We start from the raw sequence: 24,186 nt of genomic DNA on the forward strand, positions 1-24,186 counted from the left end.
TTTCTTCATCATTCTATTTATTACATGTATGAATATTAACATCTCATGGTATCCATCTAATTCAGTCAAAACCAACAAATGAAAAAGGTTAACCATGTTTCAAATGAACATTCTTACAGACTCCCCTGTAACTTAAAATAGAAATAGGTTCACTGCATAAAATTGACAAATTTGAAAAATGTCATTAAAAAAAAAGTCACCTTTAGTACTTAAATATATTCGTTGTTTGATGGCATCAATGTCCAAGTTAAAGAATAAAAGTTGCTTCATTAGATACTTTTCAAAAATGGACATCTGGATGGTTCTCTATAGCTGGAGATATATATATATATGTATATATATGCATAAATGTCCTATCATTTCTAAAATTTTTTCAAATCTGGCTTTCCTATTTGAGAAAAGTCCTGCAGCGCTCTCTCACAACCCCCCTTTGAAGGATAAAACTAACTTAGACTGCTTTAATCATGAGAACTACCAGAAAAAAATCTTATGTTGAGGTTGCTGTTTAATTCCATTTTCACCCAATAAAAAGTACAGAAACACTGTCTTTATTTGATGGTGTGCATAAATATTACACTCCATGGGTAGCAAAAATATTTTTTATTTATAATTTACAGTTTCACAAGTGAAAATCGTACATTTTTACATATACAATTTCATTTTGTTAAATTTGCACACATCTACAGAACTTTCACACAACAAGCACCTGAAACTGTGCAGGCAGTAGGATATGCAAATACTAAAATGTATTTATTAACCAAATGATAGCTGAAGGCCCTGCCTCAGCTAGACAATTTATATAGATAGGTCTATATATACATAAAAAAATTCTTCACCTTCTAGATCCAAACAGCAGCTTTTTTAAAAAAGAAAAACATACCTTTCTCATTTTATTTAAACTGACTCAACTGTATCATTTTCTGTTTTAATTTCAGTGGGTGTTGTTACGCTCTCCTCTGTACAAGCTGGTGGGGTATCAATTTGTTCTTCCTTAACTTTGGGACTTTCACAGGGTTCCTGCAATTCATTTTTGACAATGTTCAACATAATGTTCAAAGGGTTTTCAACTGGTGTCTTGCTGGGAGATGGTGTACAATCAAATGAAGATGTCTACAAAATAAAAAATCTTCTATAAGTACTGATTACACTTCAAAATTATATTAAATGAGTTTTATAGGACACTTATATGGGCAAAGAAACATACATATACCACATGCAACTGAAATATCTGATTTCCCACAAAACAAGACTACTAAAAAGCCTAATCTTTTGATGGCCTACATATATCTACAAAACTGCCTCTCTGAACCCATGAAATATTTGAAAGGCAGTATGTTTTGTTCAATTGTTTGGATTTAAAAAATGGTCACTATAAAAAAATGTTTGAATTTCTAAGGGAAACACATTGATATCCTTTTCAGATTTCATGTGTGACCATTTAAAAAGTATTCGTATATTATATGGCTGAGTGAAACATGTAAGAAAAAAGCTGTAAATGCTACCCATAATTCTAGAAACCTATTCCCATCATGATCCTTCAAAGCTTCCAATTTTCCTCCAATTTCTGACTAGTGCTCTAGTAAAAGACATCATCATGATTGAAGTAAATAGAATGCAAGGAATAAAGAAATTTAAATCAGATTCTAACAACAATATAAGATTAAAATAGCAATAATGTTCTATGCAAAAATAACTATAAATGTAAATGAGAACAGTAACCAAAAAGAACTTACATTTTGATAATCTTCATAACATGATGGATGATAAATCTGAAGCAAAAAGAAAAAAAGTAAGTAGATATTCACATGTATCTTCATTTCTAATGGCTATTCTAATGAAATTTTCTTTTCTAATTTAAACCAGAAGATAACTATGTTGGGAAAATCAACTGTTTACTAAAGTGGATTAAAAATTTTTCATCCTGATTTCTCTTTAAAGTTGGCTTTCTAAGTAGATAACATGCTGCTTTCAAGGCAGTAATAGCTTTAATGAAATAGAAATTTAGAATACGAAGTGTGGTTAGAAAGACTAACTAGATTCAGAAGACCCAGTTCCTAGGTTTATCATTAACTAGTTTTGCAACCTCTTATATAAATGAGTCTAGAGCCAGATGACTGCTAAGATCCCTTCCAACTCAAACACTGACTAAATTCCAATACCTCCGAAATATCTTTTTTTATTAAAAACAAAAACGTTTCTCTTTCAAAGTAGTGAGCTACCTTTACAAACAACAAATTTTAAAGCTTCCTATAAAGAACTGAAAATTACCTTTCCATCCACTCTAATGGCATTCTTTAAATGCCATTCCTCCTCCTCTTCATCCCAGTATTGTTCAAATTGTTCTTGACAGATTTCACAACTCTAAAATGGAGTAATATAAAATAAAATGTACTAACAGAACACATTAAGTAAAAATATATAAACATTAAGTGAAAGAAGGATTTGAGTTTTCTGAAAGTTTAAACAACATTTGACATATAATACAGACACAAAGTAATAAATTTCACTGCTATTGGTCACTGATAGATATTATGTAAATAACTAACATTCTTTTCTTACCTCCACTGCTCCAGCTGGCCCTGCAGGTACACTTTGGAACTCCTTTTCTTTAGCAGCTTCCTGAGTTTTGAGCACAACTTCTTCATGCACCTTTTCAAAAAACTGGCTCTTTGCACGTTCTTCCAAATCAGCTATTTCCTCAAATTCTATCCAATCCTTAAAAGGAGTTGATTTAAAAGAAGAATATTTTCATTTGTTCCTAAACTTTTACTGCATGTCTTCATTATAATGCCACTTAAAGGTATGGGTACCTTCTTCTACAATATACCTTAATATTATTTAAAATTATGCGTTCTCTTTCAACATTTGATTTAAAAGAGTCAAAATAAATAAGTAAATAAAATTATGTATTCTCTTTGAGCCCCATAACTAATAAATATAAAGCCACTAATTACACTTAAGACCTTAATATTAATTTTCCACTGCCTCTAGACACTGCCTCTAGACTTACAACTACTAAATTTAAGATAATTTTTATGTACAATTTAAAAAAAAAATCAGTCACAGCAACTTGGAATTTTAGGCCTAGAAGAAATCTGTGTTCCACTCTAATTTCAACAAAAAACAATACATACAAAAAAACCCCAATACATACTATTCAAATTTCTTTTATTTAAAAAACCTTTTATATTCTAGAGGTCAAATATTATTCAAAACATTCACAAGTTAGATCCCAGCAATTATTTAAAACAAGCATGTCAAACTCGCAGTCCAAGTGGCCCAAATCGAGTATTTTTGCGGCCCAGCCAATATAACAGTATGTAAGAAATGTTTTAATAAAAATTTCGTAACTTAATTTTTACAATATTCTGTTATACATAATTATTAATAACGAACTACAACATTCACTAATGACTGATTACTATAATCGTGTTGCATTCATTTCCCTTATGTGCTGGCGCATCCTTTCTCTCCACTAATACTAGCAGCAAATATCTTAGCAGCTGATTGCCATGTCATTAATCTTGGACTGACTTGTTTGGTGTGCGCAACAGGAAATATTTCATTTTCGGAGAAGAAAAATAGGTTCATTTGCGTTATGTTTATTAATTTGTGCAATTCTTCAGTGTCTGGTAAGTTAACGTTCAAGAAAAATATTTTTATTAAAATGTTTTATTATTTTATGTTAACGATTACTCATTATTTCAGCCCTTTGTATTCAGCATGTCTCTATCAAAATAAACCTACGTTTCTATGAAAATTGAAGCTTTTGTTTTTTTGCGGCCAACATAAACTTAAACCTTGTTTATTTGGCCCATGTTAGTCTTTGAGTTTGACATGCTTGATTTAAATTAATATACTTTTAGAATTATAGAATTTAAAGGCTGACAGTTCAGAGACATATGGATTACTTACTGTTAAACTGTAGTACCAACGTCTATGAGTGACTTTTCTGCTAACATCTTTTTCAGTTCTATTTTGCCGATAATGCCAGTCCAAGTGATCTGCATATACATCTGTCTGTGATGTTGTAAACCTCATTCCACAAGAGTAACACTGAATACCAGTGTACAGTCGATTTATAACACTATCATAACGCCTGTTTCAAAAAAGAAAAGCATCTTTAGTTTTTAATTGACTTAAAAAAAGACAATTACAAATATTTCCATTTTCTATTATTTTAATAATTCTATTATTTTAATAATTCTATTATTTTAATAATGTTGATGCCATTATTATGTGACAAAATAATGTCACTGACACTCTTTCCTTAACTTGGGTGAATATGTAACATGAAATCTATCCTATTATTGATAGACCTGGCCTAATTGCTTATTTCCTTTTGGCTAAAAATGGAATGACCATGTGCTAACTAATAAAGCAATAGTTGGCCTGTTCTTTGACTAGTGTCAGTATCAAGTCGGACATAGCAAGCAGACATGGCAGAATAATTAAAGAGTTCACCTCTCCAGATTTTTGAAGTTCTCAATAACTCAACTGCCCCACCCTGGTCTAAAAGAATACTGGAAGAGGTACAGAAGCACTAATTGTATGGATTACTAAAAAAAAAAAAATTATAAGACTAATGGGAAACTAAGATCAGCAATAATCATTTTTTAAAATTCTAGGTTCCCTACTTTAATTGAAATTGTATACAGAGCAAGTAAATCCACAAACAGGGCAGTTAGGAATGCCAAACAATTTTTTTAAATAGCAGAATAAAGCAAAGGACAATACACTAGTACTTTGTATACCAGCAAATAAAATAGTGTCATAATATTAATAGTGAATGATTTCATAAAAAATGGTTATATAACTATATAAGAAAATTGGTAGAACAGTAAAAGAACTAGCTAAATCTTCACTTTCAGAAAGTTAAAAGGCTTCTAAACATGATAAATCAAGCAATGTGATCAATCACCCCTGAAACCTATAATTTTATTAACCAATGTCACTCCAATAAATTCAATAAAATTTCAATTAATTTTTAAGAAAAGAAACGTGATAAATCAGAAAAATTAGGGTGTGGCAAAAGTAGGTTTAGAGTTGTTTGGATGGAAAGTAATAAAATAATTCATTAAAAATAATACAAGTTTGTGTAGTCACACAACTGTAAACCTCTATTTTTGCGCCACCATGCATGCATGTATCTTGTAAGAATATAAGAGAAATATTAGGAACCATAGAATTTAAATGTTCTTTTATAACTAATATATAGGCAATAGAAAATTATAAAAAGATTTGCACCAAAGGTTAAGAGTGGTTATCAGTAAAGTAGGAATTGTAGGTCATGTTATTTTCTTGATTTGTATTTTCTAATTTCTCACAATGAATATTACTTATAAAGGGAAAATATGTTTTTAAAAATTTTTTGAAATACTAGAGTACAAAAATTTAATTCTCTTAGCCCCAAAAGCGTAAGAATATCAATGAAGAAAAAATAATAAGAATTAAGATAAAACAGAAGATGAGTAATTATTAATACCTAATATTTACACCACCTGTATAGATATGACAAAATAGAAATTTGGGGGAAGCCTTGGGCTTAAATATTTGTGCAAACATATTTTAAAAGGGGATTTAAAAACAGGCTTCCTTAAATTTATGTTGCGTATTTTACAACATTAAAAAAAAGAAAACAGCCGAAACCGGTTTGGTTCAGTGGATAGAGCGTCGGCCTGCGGACTGAAAGGTCCCAGGTTCGATTCCGGTCAAGGGCATGTACCTTGGTTGCGGGCACATCCCCAGTAGGGGGTGTGCAAGAGGCAGCTGGTCGATGTTTCTCTCTCATCGATGTTTCTAACTCTCTATCCCTCTCTCTTCCTCACTGTAATAAATCAATAAAATAAAAAAAAAAAAAAAGAAAACAGGTTTCCTAGATTTTAAAAGGGGCATATGAGGGGTAAAATTAATAGCACTAATAATAATGTCCACTGTTAGTAAAGTCATTGCCCTTTTTATCTTAGAAAATTAGATTACATACTGTTTTAATTCTTCAATTGTAAAATTGGTAAGATCTGGAACATCTTGATCTTCATTTTGATCTTCCTCCTCTTCAGTGGGAGGCTGAGCAGCAACTTCATTTACTTCTTCAATTAAAAAGAAATATACCAATTTCTCAATACCATTCTTCCACGTGTTTTTTAAGGGGAAATACTATAGTGTTATAAGCAATAGAGAACCCCATATTGTCTATTCAGCGCTTCTAAACTTATATTTATTTACTGGCCAAAATACTTATCACTTATTTTGATAAGTGATATTAGGTTTGACCTTGTAAAAGTCAATCTTCACAAAATTTTACTTCAGCAATATTCAAATTATTGTAAAAAACTACATTAACATTGAATAGTAAAAAGTCTGTACATTATCTATAGAAACGTTAATAAAATGAAATAATGTTCACTACATTTAAAAATAATTTTATTATAAACCAATTCTATTAGATTTCCAAAAAAATAAAGAATATACACTAAAAATTTAATAATTGTAAGTAAGAACTTTTATAACTTACATTATATAGTATCATATCATACACCTGTATAACTTAATGGAGCTCTGTAGAGATGAAGCATGGAAACATACTTACGTGTTGTAGCTGAATCAGGCTGGGACAATTTCAGAATTCCTGTTTTTAGCAGTTTTGAAAATAATTCATTTACATCCACCTGACTGAGGTGATTATCAGGATATGCCTTAGGAAGGGCTCCTTTAAAAAAATAACAGTCTCAAAATGAAAGAAGAACTTAAAGATGTAAATTATACTAAACATGAAAAGTTTTCTCGATTTCTTGAAGATGTCCTATCAACAATAAATTTTATAAACTCTTGTTAAGGATGACTATAAATTAATTACATCAAAAGCTCCTAAAATGAACTTTACATTTAGGTAAGTAAATCATCACCTCTTAAAAAATATACTCCCTTCTAGGCAATGCAGCCCATCACTCCTAACCACTTCTATTTCCAACTATCTAAAGTATCTTATTCGTCATCTAACTATACTGAGGGGTAGGGGGGGAACACCCAAAGCCCAAGTGGAAGTACTCCTCAGCCTCCACCCCATGACTACCCAGGGGAACTGATGCAGGAAGATGAACCATGTGGCTCCAAGTATACCTGCCACTCTGACCTTTACTGAATTATTGCACTTGCAAAGCAGTTCAAACTATTGCTAAATAGGTGTGAGGATTATCAAAACTTCAATAATTGAAATAAGAATTATCTCAAGCTCACTAGTGAGGAATCAATTCAATTACATATTTTGTTAAGCAGTAATCTAATTATGATTCTTTCACTCAACTACAAAAGTATTATTTCAGTGTATTTGTATGTCACTGCATCTCACTACACATCTAGAAAATGTTATAGATCACTAAAAATTCCTTCTTGAGAAGAAATTCAATTTGCATCCACAATACACATAATCCCTGCTCTTAACCACTGCATACTCTTCCACTTAGCACAATGCCTTGGACCCAGTAGACTAATGTCTATTGAAATTAAATGTCTGAATACATGAATGAATAAATAAATCAACCCTGAGATCAAGTACAATAGCATTTCACACATTACTTTAACATTTACCTTTCATTAGAATTATCTGTCTTAGTCCTAACTAGCTATTTTTAGGTCTTCAGATGGCCAAGTTTAGTGATCAAAAACATGAACTATGAAAAAAAAAAAAACCTGAACTATGGAACCAGACTGATGGGATTCTAACTAAGAAATCCCACATTTTAGTTGTGTGACATGATCAAGTTGCTTATCTGTACCTCAGTTTCCTTTACTTATACAAGGTTAATAATAATTATTCCTAGATTGCTATGAGGACTAAATGAATTCATAATTTTAACGCACTAAGATGTTCGGCACTATATATAGTATTTGTTTGTTTTTGTTTTTAAATTTGCAGTTTTGCACACTAATCTCAATGCAACAAATCCTCTACACAACAAGAAAAACTAAATTCTAAAGTAAAATACATTTGAATGTATATAATGTATTTAAGTTACAAAATACTTTTGCATATATGATCTCATTATCTTATAAAAAAATTTTTCAGGGAAATACTGACTTTTATCATATTCTGTCTAAAGAGGAAGAAAATGAAGCCCAGAGAGGATTTTTGCTAATATCCTGCCTATCTAGAAATAAGAACGAAAATACTAAGGCTGGTCTTCTGACTTTAGATTCCAAATTCTTTCCTTCCCTTTCATTACAATGACACCAAAAAACATTAACTTAATCAAACTAGAAATTAAAAACAGAAAGCTTTCAAATTAATTGAGTGAATTCCTTATGACACTGTTTAAGAACTAATGCATAAGCTAGAACTTGGCTAGGACTTCCCTAGTTACTTCAGAAGATTTGGACAACTCCCTAACCTTGTAAACTGAATAGTACCATGTTAAAGCATGTTTCTGAAGATTCAAAAATAAAACAGCCTGGCTGGTGTTGCTCAGTGGTTGAGCATCAACCTATGAACCAGGAGGTCACAGTCGTGGGCTCAATCCCCAGTAGGAGGCATGCAGGTGGCAGCAGATCAATGATTCTCATCATTGATTTTTCTGATTTTTCTCTCTCTCTTTTCCTATCTGAAATCAATAAAAATATATTTTAAAAAACAAAATTCATTTTTAAAAAAAATATATTTTATTGATTTTTTACAGAGAGGAAGAGAGAGGGATAGAAAGTTAGAAACATCGATGAGAGAGAAACATAGATCAGCTGCCTCTTGCACACCCCCTACTGGGGATGTGCCCACAACCAAGGTACATGCCCTTGACCTGGAATCGAACCTGGGACCTTTCAGTCCACAGGCCGACGCTCTATCCACTGAGCCAAACCGGTTTCGGCCAAAATTCATTTTTAAAGCCCTTGTATCCAATATGTTATTATACCCATAACGATATAGTTATGCTTCACCCCAGACTAACAAAGATGCTTATCAGTGTACTTGGCTTGGGAAACACAGTTTTTTTCTACTCTTTTAACATGTTGGGTATAATTATAATTTGAGTGCCCATAAACAACTTTATAAGACAATATAATATCCCTAGTATTTACTTAAAATTTATTGAATCATCACACATATACATAAAATATCAAACAATGAGATTTCTGAGGTTTGTCACTTATAACTTTAACATAAGTATCACATTCCTCCCCAACCTTCCAGCTTCCAATAGGTTTCATTCCTCCCCTTTTAAATGAGCTACTAGTCCTCGATAATCATCTCTAGTTGTAAATAGGATCAATGTGAACACATCAACAATGTAAACAAACTCAGTAGCTATTCAACAAAACAATTATTTGCCTTTTGAAAACCACAAAGGTCAGCAAGTACATACCTGAAGGATTTTGAACAAATGCTCCAGGATTTTGTTGATGAACTGGTAAAAATTGTTGTCCCTGGCCAAATGGTACTGGCTGAGCAACACCAGTCAGAACCTTTAAGAGAAACATTGGTTTTGAGAACATCTGTTCCATATTTTAAGTAAAATTTTAACATACTTATCACATAAAAATATTCACATACATCATAAGGCCTGGTTTCTATAATAATAAATATTTCCAAGTATAACCTGACTGGGTCACTTCACTTCTAGGCTTTCTACAAAAAAAGGAACAATAATAACTGCCCAAATCTGTTTCATAGAATTATAAAGAACTGAGAATGGATGTGAAGCTTCTTTGAGAAGTTGAAGATACCATGAAAATATTAGGTAATCAACAACTAGCTGTGTGACCTTATACAAGTTACTTTACTTGCTCGTGCTTTCTCTTATTTTACAAATAGAAAAACTGACATCCAGAGATGTGGCCTATACATAGTCATTGTGGCTAGAGTTAGAAACAAAAATGAGACCAGAACGCCTGACCTGATCACAGGTGTCAAAAGCCAGTTTTAATTAGCAATTGAACTCTTTTGTGATCATCTTGCTTGGCCATAATACTTTGGGTTACAAAGTAGATTGTAAAAGACATCAAGGGAATGTTAAAAAAAATGAAGTCATGCAACTTTTGTGCAGGCATAAAATACTATATTTGTAGTTCAGAATGAGGTACGACTTCTACATGTTCCCGCCATGTAAATAATTATCCATTCATAAGCCTTGTTCAGTATCCATGTGAACTTTCAGTGGTATGTATATGTAATAAAACCCAATTCAGTTTAATGTACCAAGCAAGACTCAGTCAAATCCCACTCCTAAATATCTGTCAATAACAGTATCATTTCTTTTAAGAACATACAATAGAGTAAATCTGTGCAGAACAATTGTTTTTTCAAATTATTGGATATCAACAGAAGATTGCTTTCTATCAGTAACTAGAGGCCCAGTGCACGAAATTCTCGCATGGGTATATGTGTGTGTGTGTGTGTGTGTGTCCCTCAGCCTAGCCTGCACCCACTCCAATATGGGACCCCTCTAGGGATGTCTGACTGCCCATTTAGGCCCAATCCCATATATTTTAAAAATAATTCTTATAATGTGATTTAAAAAATCTGTTTTACATTTTCTTCCATGCAATGTTACTAGTATAACATGATTTTGTCCTAGTGTCAGCAAGTGCAAAAGAATACCAACAAGTGGTAAAATGAATACATTTGGGCGGGAAGTCACAGGTTTGCTGTGTTGATATTAATATCAAATATTTCTATTTGACTGGACTGACTAGGAAGATGCTCCAAAGTAGGAGGAGAGGAAGAAAAATATTCATAGGCTGTAAAAGCAAGGACAATTTGATTTTCTTACTTAACTCAGACTAAGGAAATTCTTAAAGAGCAATCTAAAAAACAAGATCTAGCCCAGCCAGTATGGCTCAGTGGTTGAGTGTCAACCTAAGAACCAAGAGGTCACAGTTCGATTGCCGGTCAGGGCATATGCCCAGGTTGCGGGCTCAATCCAGATCCCCAGTGTGGGATGTGCAGGAGGCAACCAATCAATGATTCTCTCTCATCATTGATGTTTCTCCCTCTCTAGCCCTCTTCCTTCCTCTCTGAAATCAATAAAAAAAAAAAAAAAAGTAAGATCTCTGGTTAGTTTAAAGCTCATCAAGACTCACAGTTCTACAATGTAGCAGAGATCTATTAAACACCCTCACAATTATATAATACTTTACTAGCTTTGTAGCCTAAAGCAAACAAACAAAAACATTATGGGGAAGCTATCCAGGTGTGAAGGCAAGAAGTATAAGGGAAATATCTATACTTCACAGCATGATTTTGCTGTGAACCTACAAGTACTCTAAAAAGTCCACTTAAAAAAAAAAAAGTGTGGCCCTAGCCGGTTTGGCTCAGTGGATAGAGCACCAACCTGCAAACAGTAAGGTCCCAGGTTCGATTCCGGTCAAGGGCACATGCCCAGGTTGTGGGCTTGATCCCCAGTGGGGACTTGCAGGAGGCAGCCAATCAGTGATTTTCTCTCATCATGAATGTTTCTCTCTCTCTCTCTCTCCCTCTTCCTTCCTCTCTGAAATCAATACAAATATATTTTAAAAAAATAAAAAGTGTGAATGTGTGCCCACGTTGTGTGTGTGTGTGTGTGTGTGTGTGTGTGTGTGTGTGTGAGAGAGAGAGAGAGAGAGAGAGAGAGAGAGAGAGAGAGAGAGAGAGATTTCTCTAGATACTGGAATAGCTAGTCAATTTTTGATTGAAATTGCAAATTTTAGACCTAAGATTCTCTTCCCACTTCCCTAGCATGTGGGGTTTTTGAAGTACATTTAAAAACTTTCCAATCTATAAACTTGTCCCCTGAAGACCTTCCTCAAACCCTAAAAACATTAAAAATGGTTCATATCTCCACACAACATAATTTTAGAATACAACACAACAGACTTACCTGTTGAGATGCCTGAATGTTTCCTACTGTTATTGGAGCAGGTAAATTGCCAAAGTTTCCAAATTGAGAACTTTGAAGATTCTTTTCATCAAAATAGTGTCCAGAAGCTCTGCTAAGAGGATTTGAGAAACTCTGGTTTCCAGGGCCATGTGGTCCATTAAAATTTGGTCCTTGAGGTGAATCAAATATTTGTTCATGTCTTTGGAATTGCAGTCCTTGGGATGGGGCATTAAAAGCATTGCCAGGAGGGTCATTATATGGGCCAGTCTGATTGAAAGAAACGGATTCAAGCCTTTGTGAAGGATGATTGTCAAATCGTGCGCCTTGAAGACCAAGGGGAATATCAAACCTTGATGCTTGCTGGTGTTGTGGACCATCAAATCTTTGAGGAACACCATCAAATCTTGGTTGAACCTGCTGTCCAGGTGGTCCATCAAATCTCTGTGGGCCTGGTTGACCAGTTCTTTCAAATCTAGGGCCTGGTTGACCATGTAATCCATCAAATCTTGGTAAAAGTGATGGCTGACCTGGCTGCCCATCAAACCTTAAAGCATGACAACCTTCAAATCTTGGACCGCCTTGACCCAGAGGCCCTTCAATTCTCAGTCCACCTCCTGGTACAGGACCCTCAAACCTCATTCCACCTCCTTGTTGGACTAAAGGTCCCTCAAACCTGATCCCAACCCCTGGTTGACCATGTGGACCCTCAAACCTAAGGTTCCCACCAAGTTGATTATGTTGTCCTTCAAACCTCAGACCAGCTACTGACTGACCATGGGGGCCCTCAAACCTCATTCCAACTCCCTGCTGTAGCAAAGGGCCCTCAAATCTGATCCCACCTGCTGGCTGACCATGAGGTCCATCAAACCTAATTGCAGCTCCTGATGGACCATGACCCCCCTCAAATCTAAGTCCACTTACAGGCTGACCTCGGGGATTATCAAATCTAAGTCCACCCACAGGCTGACCATGAGGTCCCTCAAACCTCATACCTCCCACAGGTTGACCCCGATGTCCCTCAAACCTGAGCCCACCCACAGGCTGGCCACCTGGTCCTTCAAATCGTAGACCACCTGCAGATCCCTCAAACCTCAGACCAGGGGAACCTTCAAATCGAAAACCACCTCCGCCTGCTTGACCAATTGGACCCTCAAACCTCAGAGGTGTCCCTACTGGTCCTGGAGGACCTTCAAATCTCAAAGGACACCCGCCTCCTAGCTGACCTTGTGGTCCTTCAAATCTCAAAGGGCCACTTCCTCCCATTTGTCCAGGTGACCCATCAAATCGAAGAGAACCTGGTGCAGGAGGTCCATCAATTCTAGGGCTTAATTTATTAGGTCCTTCAAAAATCATCTTGGTTGGGCCATCTCTTGTTACTGATGGCCTACTAGGTCCATCAAATAATGGTCTGTCTTCAGCTAACGCTGTAAGTCGATGATTTGTATCGAGGCCGGCAAATCGTGATGCTGGGCTATCTACAAATGGTTTATCTGAATCTTCATATCTAGGTCGCTTAAGTGGAAAACGATCATTGAATGGTGACCTCTGCTCTTCTCGTACACCTTTTAAAAAGAAAATAAATTATTTTCCTTGAATCTGAATTTATATAAAATTATCTTCAAATCTTTCTACATTCATGTAAATGTTTATCCAAAAATATCCCTAACTATTTCACTTCATTACAGGGGAGGAAAAAGACACCATCAAAACAGCCTTTGGTAAAATGATGCCCTCTAGAGTCAGACACACCTGGATTTAAAAAATCCCCATTCTGTCAACTTACCAATTATTTTTTTTAAAGCAAGTTATTTAACTTGTCTGGTCTTATTTCCTATCTGTAAAATGGTGATAATATATATTTCACTGGGTTGTTGTGAGGGTTAAATCAGATTACATATATAAAGAACCTAGTAAAATACTTGACATGTTGTTGGTTTTATAAATATTGACTCTCTTCCCTTCCCTCTGAGGGAAAAACAAATTGAAACAAAAAAAGGTAGTCTGAACAGTCACAAAAAATCCATCCCCACTTAGCTGTTCATTTTCCCTTCACTGCTGTGCGATTCAATAGGCATAATCTGATTTAACTTTCTACCTTTAGCAGAGACTTGCTCGTCATGTCTTCTCCGGCCCTCATGGGGTGAAAGATTCTCAGCATAAGAACGACTCCCAGATATAGGAGAAAGACGTCTTGCTCTTTCACTAAATTGTTCTTTTCTGTCAAACTGTGCTCCACTATTCCTACTTGCATGTTTACTTTTGGATGGCTCACATTCTATTCCAGACAACAAGGCATCAGTCAAAGGGTAGTCAAAAATATCAGGATCTAAGAGATCAAGTCTTGGAAATGAATGCTGAACCTGTGTCCTTTTCAGTTTTGCTTTATGTTCATAGTAGGTTAATTCAGCATCAGATAAGAGAGGTTTCTTTTTTAATCCACCTTTATTTTCTTCTGAAGGACTATCTCGTACATTGCATCTATGTTTACCTTCTTGATACTGAAATATCTGTCGAATTTGATGCACAACAACAAGGAAGTCTTCCTGTGTAATTTCACCAGCTGCTAAACGTTCACTCGTCTGCATGGGATGATAGAAAGAAATCAAGTATTTTAAATAAAAAGTACTTACAAAAATACTTAGACAAAAACAATACTGATTACATGGGATCATGGTAACTACCTTTTGAAGTAATTCTCTTTTGCTTGCAAGAGTTAACTCTTTAGGAATCTGAAGATTGGCATCTACACTTAATCGATGCTGTTGCTTTGGGGCTCGAGGTGACAAGATTCCTTTAGTGCTTGACCAGCTTTCCCTATGCCTTAGATGAGGAGATTTACTATGGTCATCACCTTGTTGTAAGCTGAAACCATAAAAGCAGTATGTTACTTCATAAAATTTAAATACTCAGGACCATATTTAAGAATCCTTTTCAAAGCCTCTGGTTAAAATGATTATATGTAATCATAAAAGTTAATTAAAAGCACAAGATCTTAAGTCAGGAAAATCAGATAAATCTAATTCTTGTCCTGGGTATGCAGCCTTAGATAGATTAACCTTTCTAAACTTCACTTTCCTAATCTGTAAAATAGGAGTAATAATGATATTTAACCCATGATGTCATAAGAACTAAGAGAAAAAATAAAGCAACCATTATAGCAGCCCATGAACATTATCCAATTTTTAAGGTAACACTGTACTTTAAAATGCACATATTATTTCACTTGATTTAAAATGTGAACATCCTACCTTTTATTTTCTTCCCAACCAGATTTCCATCTTTTGTTAGACTTGGAACTTGACCAGTTTTCTACATTCTCCTTTGGTTCCGTGCCTGACTTTGTAGAATGCTGACTTGTAGTTTCTTGTGGTCGTTCCTCTTCAGTCTTTTTTATTCGCCTTGGATCTCGAACATCCTGTTTAGTACTTCTCTTAGCATTTCTTTCTTCCCTGGAAGGTGGCATAAAGTCTTCCATATGTGACTGCTTACATCCAGATTGGCGAATCTTTCCAGCTTTGGCTGTCGAGGTTGGAGACATACTCCTTTGCCTTCGTTTGGGTGACCGCCTATCTCTTCTTTTAGGAGAATGTATAATTGGTGACCGAGACTTGGGTGATCTCGACCTTGATCGCTTTCTAGTACTTGATCTCCCTGGTTTTGTTCCCTGTTTTTCTGAGTCTTCCGTTATTATATCTTGTTTTTGAACAATGCCATTAACGATTTTATTTCGACTTCCAGCCATTCTATGTTCAGATGATTTCATATGCTCATCTTTATCTTTTTTTTCTGAAGTTTTTCTCTTCTCTTTTATGTCATCATCTTTGCTATCAGTCTTATCTTGAAGATGTTTTTTTAATCTTGGATCTCTCTTACTCAAGTCAGACACCCTTGGGCATTCAGATTCTTGATTTTTCAAGTCTTTTGTGTGAGAGAATTTGTTTTTCAAAGGTGATGGTGATTTAGATTTAGATTTAGATTTAGAATCTAACTGGTCAAGTTCTTTCTTGGTTATTTTTTCACCTGATTTACTTTTTTCTTGTTTGGATGAGTTTAGTTTTTCAGAAGGTACAGTTTTACTTGTCTTAATATCAGACTGGTTTAATGTGTTCATTAGGAATTCTTTTCTGTGACTTTGATCTTTTCCATGAGAAGAATGCTGACTCATCCTATTAAGACGGGGATCCCGGTTTGTTCCTTTCAAGTCCTGAATTTGTAAGGATGGACCTGGACGGCTTTTTTCAGGTTGCAAAGGAATCTGATGGGGAGTTTTAACTGCCATAGGGGGAATTTGTGAAACATGTAATTTGGATGGTGCAGATCCAGGACCTAAGTTGGATGTCTCCTGCTGAACACTAAGAGAAACTGCCTGAAATACAATACAAAGTAAATGTTTATGTTAATACTGTAAAACATGCAAATTATCTATCAAGAAATTGAAACCTAGAATATGCTTTATTCAATAAATACATTTACTCAATACTGTTTTTACAATGAATACTTCTGTTTAAGTGGAGATTAAAGTGAAAAGAGAAAGTTCATATACTTATATGGCCTGTTATTTCTTACTAGTCCTTTACTTGGGGTTTTATAATATAATCTCTAGGTAGAATGGGAAAAGTGGCACTAATAATAAACATACAAAACTCTGCCTTCCTGAACCTCCTCACTCTCAAACAAACTTAAGTGCCAAGTAAAATAACTTTGTTTAAGGTCAATCATGCATATGAACATGTAATCTTCCTGGAGTCGTTAATTCTGTGGTGGCTTTTCTTTTGTCTCCTTCTATGAACCTGACTTCTGCTCATGAAGCACAAGCTCATAAAAGATTCAAGACTCTGCAAAAACATTAGCCACAAACACCAACGATACTGGGACTGATACTAAATCTACATGATTTAATTGTTAACAAAACTAAGGTGTTATCTTCAAAGATAGCAATCCAATAGAAAAGTACTTGAGAAGAAAATAGTGTAGTTTATACTCGAGTTTTACAATAAGGATATAAAAATTTGCTCTAATACACCATAATTTGTGAAATAAAAGTGGAAAAAGACACTATTAATCAAAGTAACATTAAGAGAATTCAAACATAAAATAATTACTTCTCTATCAGAAGACATTGAAATATTTAAAATGTAGATTTCCTGTACTTACCAGTTGTGCTTTAGCTTGCTCTAGTTCAAGCTCCAGCTTTTTCTGCTGAAGTTCTAATAACTGTTTTTGTTTTGCAAGTAACTGCTGCCTTATTAGTTGTTCTTGGGTAAGATTCTTTTGTATATCAGGAACAATTGGAGGAGTAGAGATGCTAGGGGAACTGACCACTGTGCCAGGTGTTGAAGGCTCTTCAGGCTATAAGAAAAAATTAATTGTTAAAAAACTACGTATCACAGCTAAAAAGGAAGTTAAGAGGGAACTGAAAATTATGAGTTTATCTCTTAATACCATCCATAATTTTAAATGGCCAATCATGTTTAAAAACACACAGAAAACTTTTCAGGAATTTAAAATCAAAATAAGTATAGTATGTAATACCTAAACAAGAATATATGATTAAATGTACTGTGAACCTGAAGAGAAAAAAAAATTTAAACTGTTTCAAGTACAGGTTATTTTTTATATTCCTTTCTGGCAAGAAATTTTAGAAAAGTCAAAATTTGAGTTAAAAATATTAGCTATACACCATTCATGTAAAACTTACCGATTTATTTAAAAATTTAGGATTCACATGGATGCTAGATGTATTCACATTGGGGGGTAGAGGTTTAATAGGCCAAGCAGGATCTAACGAATTGACTCTGACATCCAGGGCATAAAGTTTCTTCAATGGGAATATCTCATCCCATGTGGAACGTAATTTAAATAAACTTTTTCTAGTATTTTCATCCACCTAGAACAACAGAACAATTCTATGGCTTGTTAAGTCACTATAGAATGTTTTAAATATTAAGTATAAAGCTATTATCAGCCTCTTCTTCTTCACATATAGCACTCATATTGCTCATTAATATATATACAACAGTAAAAATTTATTCAAGATATAGTTTACAAATGTTAAAGAAATTTCTCTCAAAAAAAATATCAGAAAAATTAAAGTTATCACCTAGCCTTCATGAAAGCAAACCACTAGGAAAGTCTTTCTACTTTTAAAAGTATAATTCTACAGAAGTTTGGCTTTGAGATTACTGAGACAAAGAACTACTATATGCAGATAGAGCCCACAGATGCTCATGTGCTTCAAAAAAACCTCTAAGTCCCTTATGGCCAGAATGCAGATGTGGGAAAAAAACCTTATAAATGGACTTTTTTGCACTTACTTTCTTGTAGCCAAATAAAAGAGGCCTATTGAGAGAGAAAAAAGTGCAAAATGTTTCCAAATTTTAGGTCTTCAAATAGCATTCCTAATGTTATTTTTACTCTGGACAAAACATAAGACCATAAAATTAGGAAACAGTTTACCTGATGGCTTAAATTGCCGAATTTACATGGTAGTATAAAGTTAAAATTAAGACAGAACTATCTCACTAACCAATCTTCTGCAATACAATATGGTTTGATACCTCAGAATAAACTATTTGTGGTGTGGAAGGCACCTTAATAAAATTCAAAATCTTACCCACTGATGAGCTTTAGTTTTATAGCTTAACTGCTCATGCTTATTATGATGGGCATAACTATTTTTTAAATTAGCCATCAGAGAAACCTTGTACTTAGGAAAACTGAATCAGATATTTAACTTCAGGATAATAAAGCCTTGGCTATATTCAAGTCTTCAGATAATAATTATATTTACTACAAGGTCATTTTCATCAACTGTAAGGTCTTAAGGACCAGTTAGATTCAGTAAGGGTATTCTATTAAACACCCAAATGAATTTGAACATATTAAAACTGAAGCCAAGTTGGTTTAGCTCCCCAACTTCTACAATGCAGAGTTAACTTATCCTTAAGGCCATAGGCTCAAGTAAGCAGTATTTAGCAAAGGTCTACAACTACTATTAACAAGCTCCTTAACACAATCTGAAATATAGCTTTCCAAATTTCTTCTGCATGGACTTACTTAGCAGTGTTTCTTTTCTCTAGAAATTTGAAGGGGAAAAAATTGCTCAAGTAGTAACTACATTTTCTGTTCTAACAAACAAGTAAAATCTGATACTGAATAGTTCTTTCAAAATAATCCCAATTCTCCTAGTCGGACAACTTTTAAGTTTTCTCCAACCACAAGTACTTTTAAATATAAGAACTACCAATTTTTTGTTAGGAAACAATCTCTAAACCTAATTATCTTATAAATGCCCTTTTACTAAATTTGAAAGATAAAGCCTGACAGGAAGATAATTACTTCAGCAAATCCCTTGATCTCCTCAACACAGTAATTGTATTTACCAAACTATCAGATACAATGTTATTGAAGGAATGTACAATCTCTAGGTCTAGAACTAACAAACCTTTGTTCTGAACACTAAGAGGTTAAAAAGTATTTCCAATATAACCTAAGGCAATTAACTGGTCCACTATTCACACATACCTGGAACATTCATATAAAACATACTTGAACTAATAACAAGAGGAAACAAAACAAAAACAAAAAATCACAAAGTTTCAGGAACCAATGATAGGTTGAGACACACTGATAGATTACTTTTTTTCCCAGATAGGAATAGCCAACAACCTAACACCAGAAATGTAAACAATGAAATTTGAAATGCTCTTGATAGCTTCAGATCTTTTTGCCCATCTAAAATCAAAGTCATCTAGCGGAGAAAATAGGGGACACATCTGTAATACCCTCAGCAAAAATAAATTTGAATATAAATATAAAAATAAAAGCAGTCATCTAATCTTCAATGAGTATTGTAAAACTCCTAAAATCTAGTTTAAAATCTAACATAAAACACTAACTTTAGCATGGTACTTGGTAAATGTCCAAGAGAATAAACATTTCACCACCCAAGAAAACCCAACACAAAGGCAAGTATTTATTTAATCAGGAACACATTTTTTTTAATTCAAATGTTTCTAAATGCATATATACCTTTTCAAACACACAAATAAATGTTGCAACTAGATTTTTAGTAAAGGCAGTGAGATACTCTCGTCCAACGTTTTTCACGATAGAATCCATAAGGTACATAACAGGAAGCTTCTCTGAGGAAGGAGCCTGAATAAAAAGAAACTGATAAGTTTAGTATAATGAATTGCCACCAAATACTTTTAAAAGTGAATTTTTAAACATACAATACAGACCTCTATTTTTGTTGATAATTTAAAATTAACGCTTATGAAACATTTGTGGTCAATCAAGTAGTCATTTCTTACAGTGATCTTTAGCTGAGCATACAAAATAAGCTCAAAATCACCATTAAGAAAACCTTAATCTCTAGTATACTCATTTAATGCTCAATAAAATTTCAGGTTCATATGATAGAGACCTGGTTTAAATGACCAAAAAGTAGGGGGGAGATATTTTCTGCAATCCAAGTATACTGTGACCCACATTAAATTATAATGGTGTACCTAGACTTAATGAAGTTTTCAAACTTCTTGCAGAAACCCTAATTTCCATAAGCATATTTTATATGTTAAAGTCTATGAAGCTTTTGTTACCTGTAAAATCATTAGGATTATTTCTCTATAATCCAATGTACAAAGAAATCAAGTATACTTCACATATGAAGTTAATGGCAAAAAACCCACTTTTAAACTTGCAGGAAGGTGCAAGTTGTTACTGATACAAGAAAAACTGGATGGAGCAGCCGCTGAGTCATGTAAATCAGGTTGAACTTGACTCTGGAAACCAGGATTTGTCCTGAAGATTTTCTTCACAGCATGGACTCTCCGTCGAAATTATTTTTCCTCTGACATGCACAAACCAGAGGTTCTAAATTTGTGCAGAGCCAGTGTAGTGATGCGGATACAGGTGGCCCTTTCCAAAGCAAACAAATGTTGCCCCAGTTCAACTGGAATGTCTACCCATCACTGGCTTTTAGAAGGCACAGCAAGTTTCCAGAAAGCATCAGCAGGTTCACAGACTTGCTGAGGAGCATTAAGACACACCATATAAACTAAGTGTTAAGTCCGACTCCACAGGAGCAACCATGATTAAAAAAAAAAAAAAATTTATCCCCATTTACCCATCCCACGTGTATAGGAATCTTAACCCTGAACAACACTTACCCATAGCTACCTGTAGCTAGGGTAGGCTCACAGTTCTGCAGTACACAATTCCATCATATTTCACAAAACCAATTACCCATAGAAGTGTGTAGAAGTGCTCTTGCTTCCGATAACCTTTACTACAACCAAAGTTGACTAAGGAAGCCTTTGAATAACCTTGTATGAAAAATTTCTTTTCCGGTACTTCTAATAAAAGGGTTCACAAGGCCACTGCATGTGGGTAAATTAAGAATCAACATGTCAAATGCTTTATTGCTGTGTCTTTATCTTACCATGTCATGTTTTACACCATTTTAGTCATTGTGATCCTTATGAAAACAACAGGCTCTCTATAAAACCAAAATCTGTTCAGTAGGCTAATTTTTTATTGTACAAGTGAATCCTATATGTAATATTTTTTCGCTACTGTCTCATGGGAGGAGTCAAATTAAGTGTGAATCCTTAAGTTTAGCAATGCGGAGATGCTAGAAAATAAGGACACAAACATCCACCTCCAGAAACACAAAACCAAGCCAGTTTGCTACCAAAATGACGGAAAATCCCTCCCCTCACCCTCAACCCCAACCCTGATTAAAGTATTTCCCCAAAGTGACTTTTACATCTTTTCCTCAATATGGCTTTACAAAAATCAGGAAACGTGTGCCAAAAATTTTTTAGCTGTCTTTTATCAGCAAATAGTCCATCTATTTTCACCACTCTGTGTAGCCATACACAAATACAAGTTTTAATGTGACCCTATATTCAGCATTTACTTTTCACTTCTCGAAGATCTTCAGGATCCATAAAACCCAGCAAAGAAACTTGAGTGACAACCTGAGCTACTAAATATTAGGCTCTGTGGAATATTAGTAATCCCCCCAAATACTAGGTATTTAGATTTTAAAAATCAATGTTATTTTTTAAAAATGCAAGTGGTTTCATTTTTTTAAAAAGGCATTCAATGTCAAGTTAAGCCTTCAACAAGGCAAAAATTAAGTTTTCATGTCCAACATGTTTGTGGTCTCAACAAAAAGGATGTTGAGTATGAGGAATGCTTCCTTTTTAAATCTCATACTTTAAAAAAAGAACAATAGCTGTTTGACACCAACATTCACAGGAAAAGGAGAATGAAGGCTTGTATTTTAGCTGCCAGACTGAGCATGACAAACTTGTTGGGCCCTTAAAAAAAACACCCACAAAAACCCTTACTTTTTATCCTTTTTAAATTAAGGTATGAAAGGACCACCTGAAACCGTGTATCTTGTGAATGGATTTACCCAAGAGTGGATGGAACCTAAAGAATGAACCCAAGTCACTTAAAGACTTTTGTTTAAAACACACAACCACGTAGATAAAAATAAGTCTTGGAAGCAGATTCTACACCTTACAAAGGTAAATAAAAAAGACAAATACATATTTTATATGTTTTATTCACAAATTTTATAATACCAATCACACATTTCAAAACCATTTATTAGTCAGACCACTCAGTTTTACACTAGACAGAAACCGCCTCTAAACAATATATTTGGTGGTTGTTGTTAAAGTGGCCTTTTAAAAGGGGTTCACTCTGCTAAAAGGAGGCTCATCCTGGTCATTTCAATCACTAACAACTAGAAAAAAAAACACTAAACCATAAGTACAAGCTTGAACTTAAAACGTAGTGCTGGGAAACTATTAGAACTCGTTATGATAACCAAGTTGAACAGTAACTTTACTTAAGTGACATCACTCCCACATGAATGCACAGAAGAGGAGGACTACAGGGAAATACAGGGTGGCAGAGGACCACTTCTGTCAAGGGGTGAAGAAAAAGCACGTCTCCACTATCAGGGAGGGGAGGAAAAAAGAGAAAAGGAAGAGGAGGGACTGAACTTTTCAAAAAAAACTACAAGTACTTGTTACCCAATGGGCCAGTTCTCCACCTACAGGTTGGATAAAACCTCCTGCCCCCCCCACCACCCATACCCCACCCTCAACCCCAATTTCCCATTTGGGGGGACAAATAAAGCACTCCGAGAGGAGAATGAAAGTTCTAACTAGCCGCCCCCACCCCAAAACGGGGCTGACGGGTGTGAGCAGCTGCCTGGCTGGCAGGGAATGGATTCTTCTCTCTTCCCTTTTGCATCATGTGCTTTGCAGGCGCCATGTTGGGCTCCTAACAAGCGGCTGCTCCACTCGGGGCCAAAAGCCCTATGCCCACCCCCCGACAGCTCGCTCCCAGGTCCCCCTTCACCTCCTTCCAACCCACACAGCACAGATTACCCAAAAGGGTTCTGGGGGGGAAGAAGGGGGAGAGAACCACTCCCCACCTTCCCAGGGGCTTAAAATGCTTTTAACTCTTAACTTCCCCGCACCACAAACTGCCTTCAAGTCTCCCCCCTCCCCAAAGGTCTCTATTCAAAGCGTGTGTCGGGCTCTACGATGCGGTGGCCTAGATAGGGAGCTGGTAAGCGGAAGTGGGACTCCACCCTTCACCCGCCCCACTCCCTCCCCGCAAGAGAGGCCCACGCTCGAAGCCTGGGCCCAAGACCGAGCCAGAGTTGGAGGGGGGAGGGTTGGAGAGGAACGCTGTCCCCCTTTGGATGGAAGCGAGACCTGGGATGAGGCTGACACTAAAATCAGGGAGTATTAGAAGAATAGGAGGCTGCGGGGTGTATAAAAACCTTGGCGGTTTGGGCCTCGATGAGAGAGACGATCTCCTTGGCGAAGGGCAGGTTCTCCTCGGCTAGAATGGTCAGCATATTGATGTGCGGTTTGCTATTGAAGGTCAGGTCTTCGAGGGATGACTGATAATCCCGACAGGCGTCCTCCCGGGCCCCCGCGGTACCGGCCTCCGCCGGCGTCGGCTCTGACATTGCGCCGCGGCCCCCCTCCGAGGTCCGCCGCCGCCGAAGCTGAAGCCGCTCTCGACACCCCGCCTCCCTTCCGACTGCGCTTCCTCTCCCCGGCTCTCTCGCGGCTCCGGCCTCACCACATGCTGACCGCGGAGGGGGGTTGGGGGACGACACGGGGGGACCTCGGGTACGCAACGCCGCCCTCTCACGGGTGATCTCCGTCCACTTCTAGCCGCCTCGGGAGCCTCTTTCTCCACAGGCACAAAATGGCGCCGGCGCTGGCGGCTCCAGCTCCGAAAATGTCTGTGTTCCCAACCGCTGCGTCGTGCGAAATGAGCTAGGGGAGGGGAA

General features: G+C 35.8%; 1 protein-coding gene across 2 annotated transcripts; it reads right to left on the reverse strand.

Annotated features, from left to right (window-relative positions):
- PCF11 (PCF11 cleavage and polyadenylation factor subunit) lies at nt 1–24,186 on the reverse strand. 2 transcript variants are annotated; one of them, XM_028158366.2, is made up of 16 exons: nt 23,665–24,186; nt 19,878–20,003; nt 17,545–17,733; nt 17,001–17,195; nt 15,095–16,212; nt 14,528–14,708; nt 13,942–14,425; nt 11,847–13,408; nt 9,354–9,453; nt 6,590–6,709; nt 5,984–6,089; nt 3,916–4,099; nt 2,560–2,715; nt 2,269–2,361; nt 1,734–1,769; nt 1–1,110 (listed from the first exon to the last, which is right to left on the reverse strand). In XM_028158366.2, exons 1-16 carry the CDS (start codon nt 23,854–23,856, stop codon nt 895–897), a joined length of 5,058 nt encoding a protein of 1,685 aa, XP_028014167.2. In that variant the 5' UTR covers nt 23,857–24,186; the 3' UTR covers nt 1–894. The 2 variants fall into 2 exon arrangements, with proteins under 2 accessions (XP_028014167.2, XP_008148248.2); XM_008150026.3 differs by having other exon boundaries at nt 14,335–14,425; nt 23,665–24,185.

This window comes from Eptesicus fuscus, chromosome 13, assembly GCF_027574615.1.
Source record: "Eptesicus fuscus isolate TK198812 chromosome 13, DD_ASM_mEF_20220401, whole genome shotgun sequence".
NCBI lineage: Eukaryota > Metazoa > Chordata > Mammalia > Chiroptera > Vespertilionidae > Eptesicus > Eptesicus fuscus.

Coding starts and splice junctions, on each gene's coding strand:
- PCF11 (XM_028158366.2), bottom strand. CDS start 23,856: ATGTCAGAGCCGACGCCGGCGGAGGCCGGTACCGCGGGGGCCCGGGAG. Junction 14,709..15,094: donor GGTTGGGAAGAAAATAAAAG/GTAGGATGTTCA, acceptor TTATGGTTTCAG/CTTACAACAAGGTGATGACC. Junction 6,090..6,589: donor GCCTGATTCAGCTACAACAC/GTAAGTATGTTT, acceptor TTTTAATTGAAG/AAGTAAATGAAGTTGCTGCT.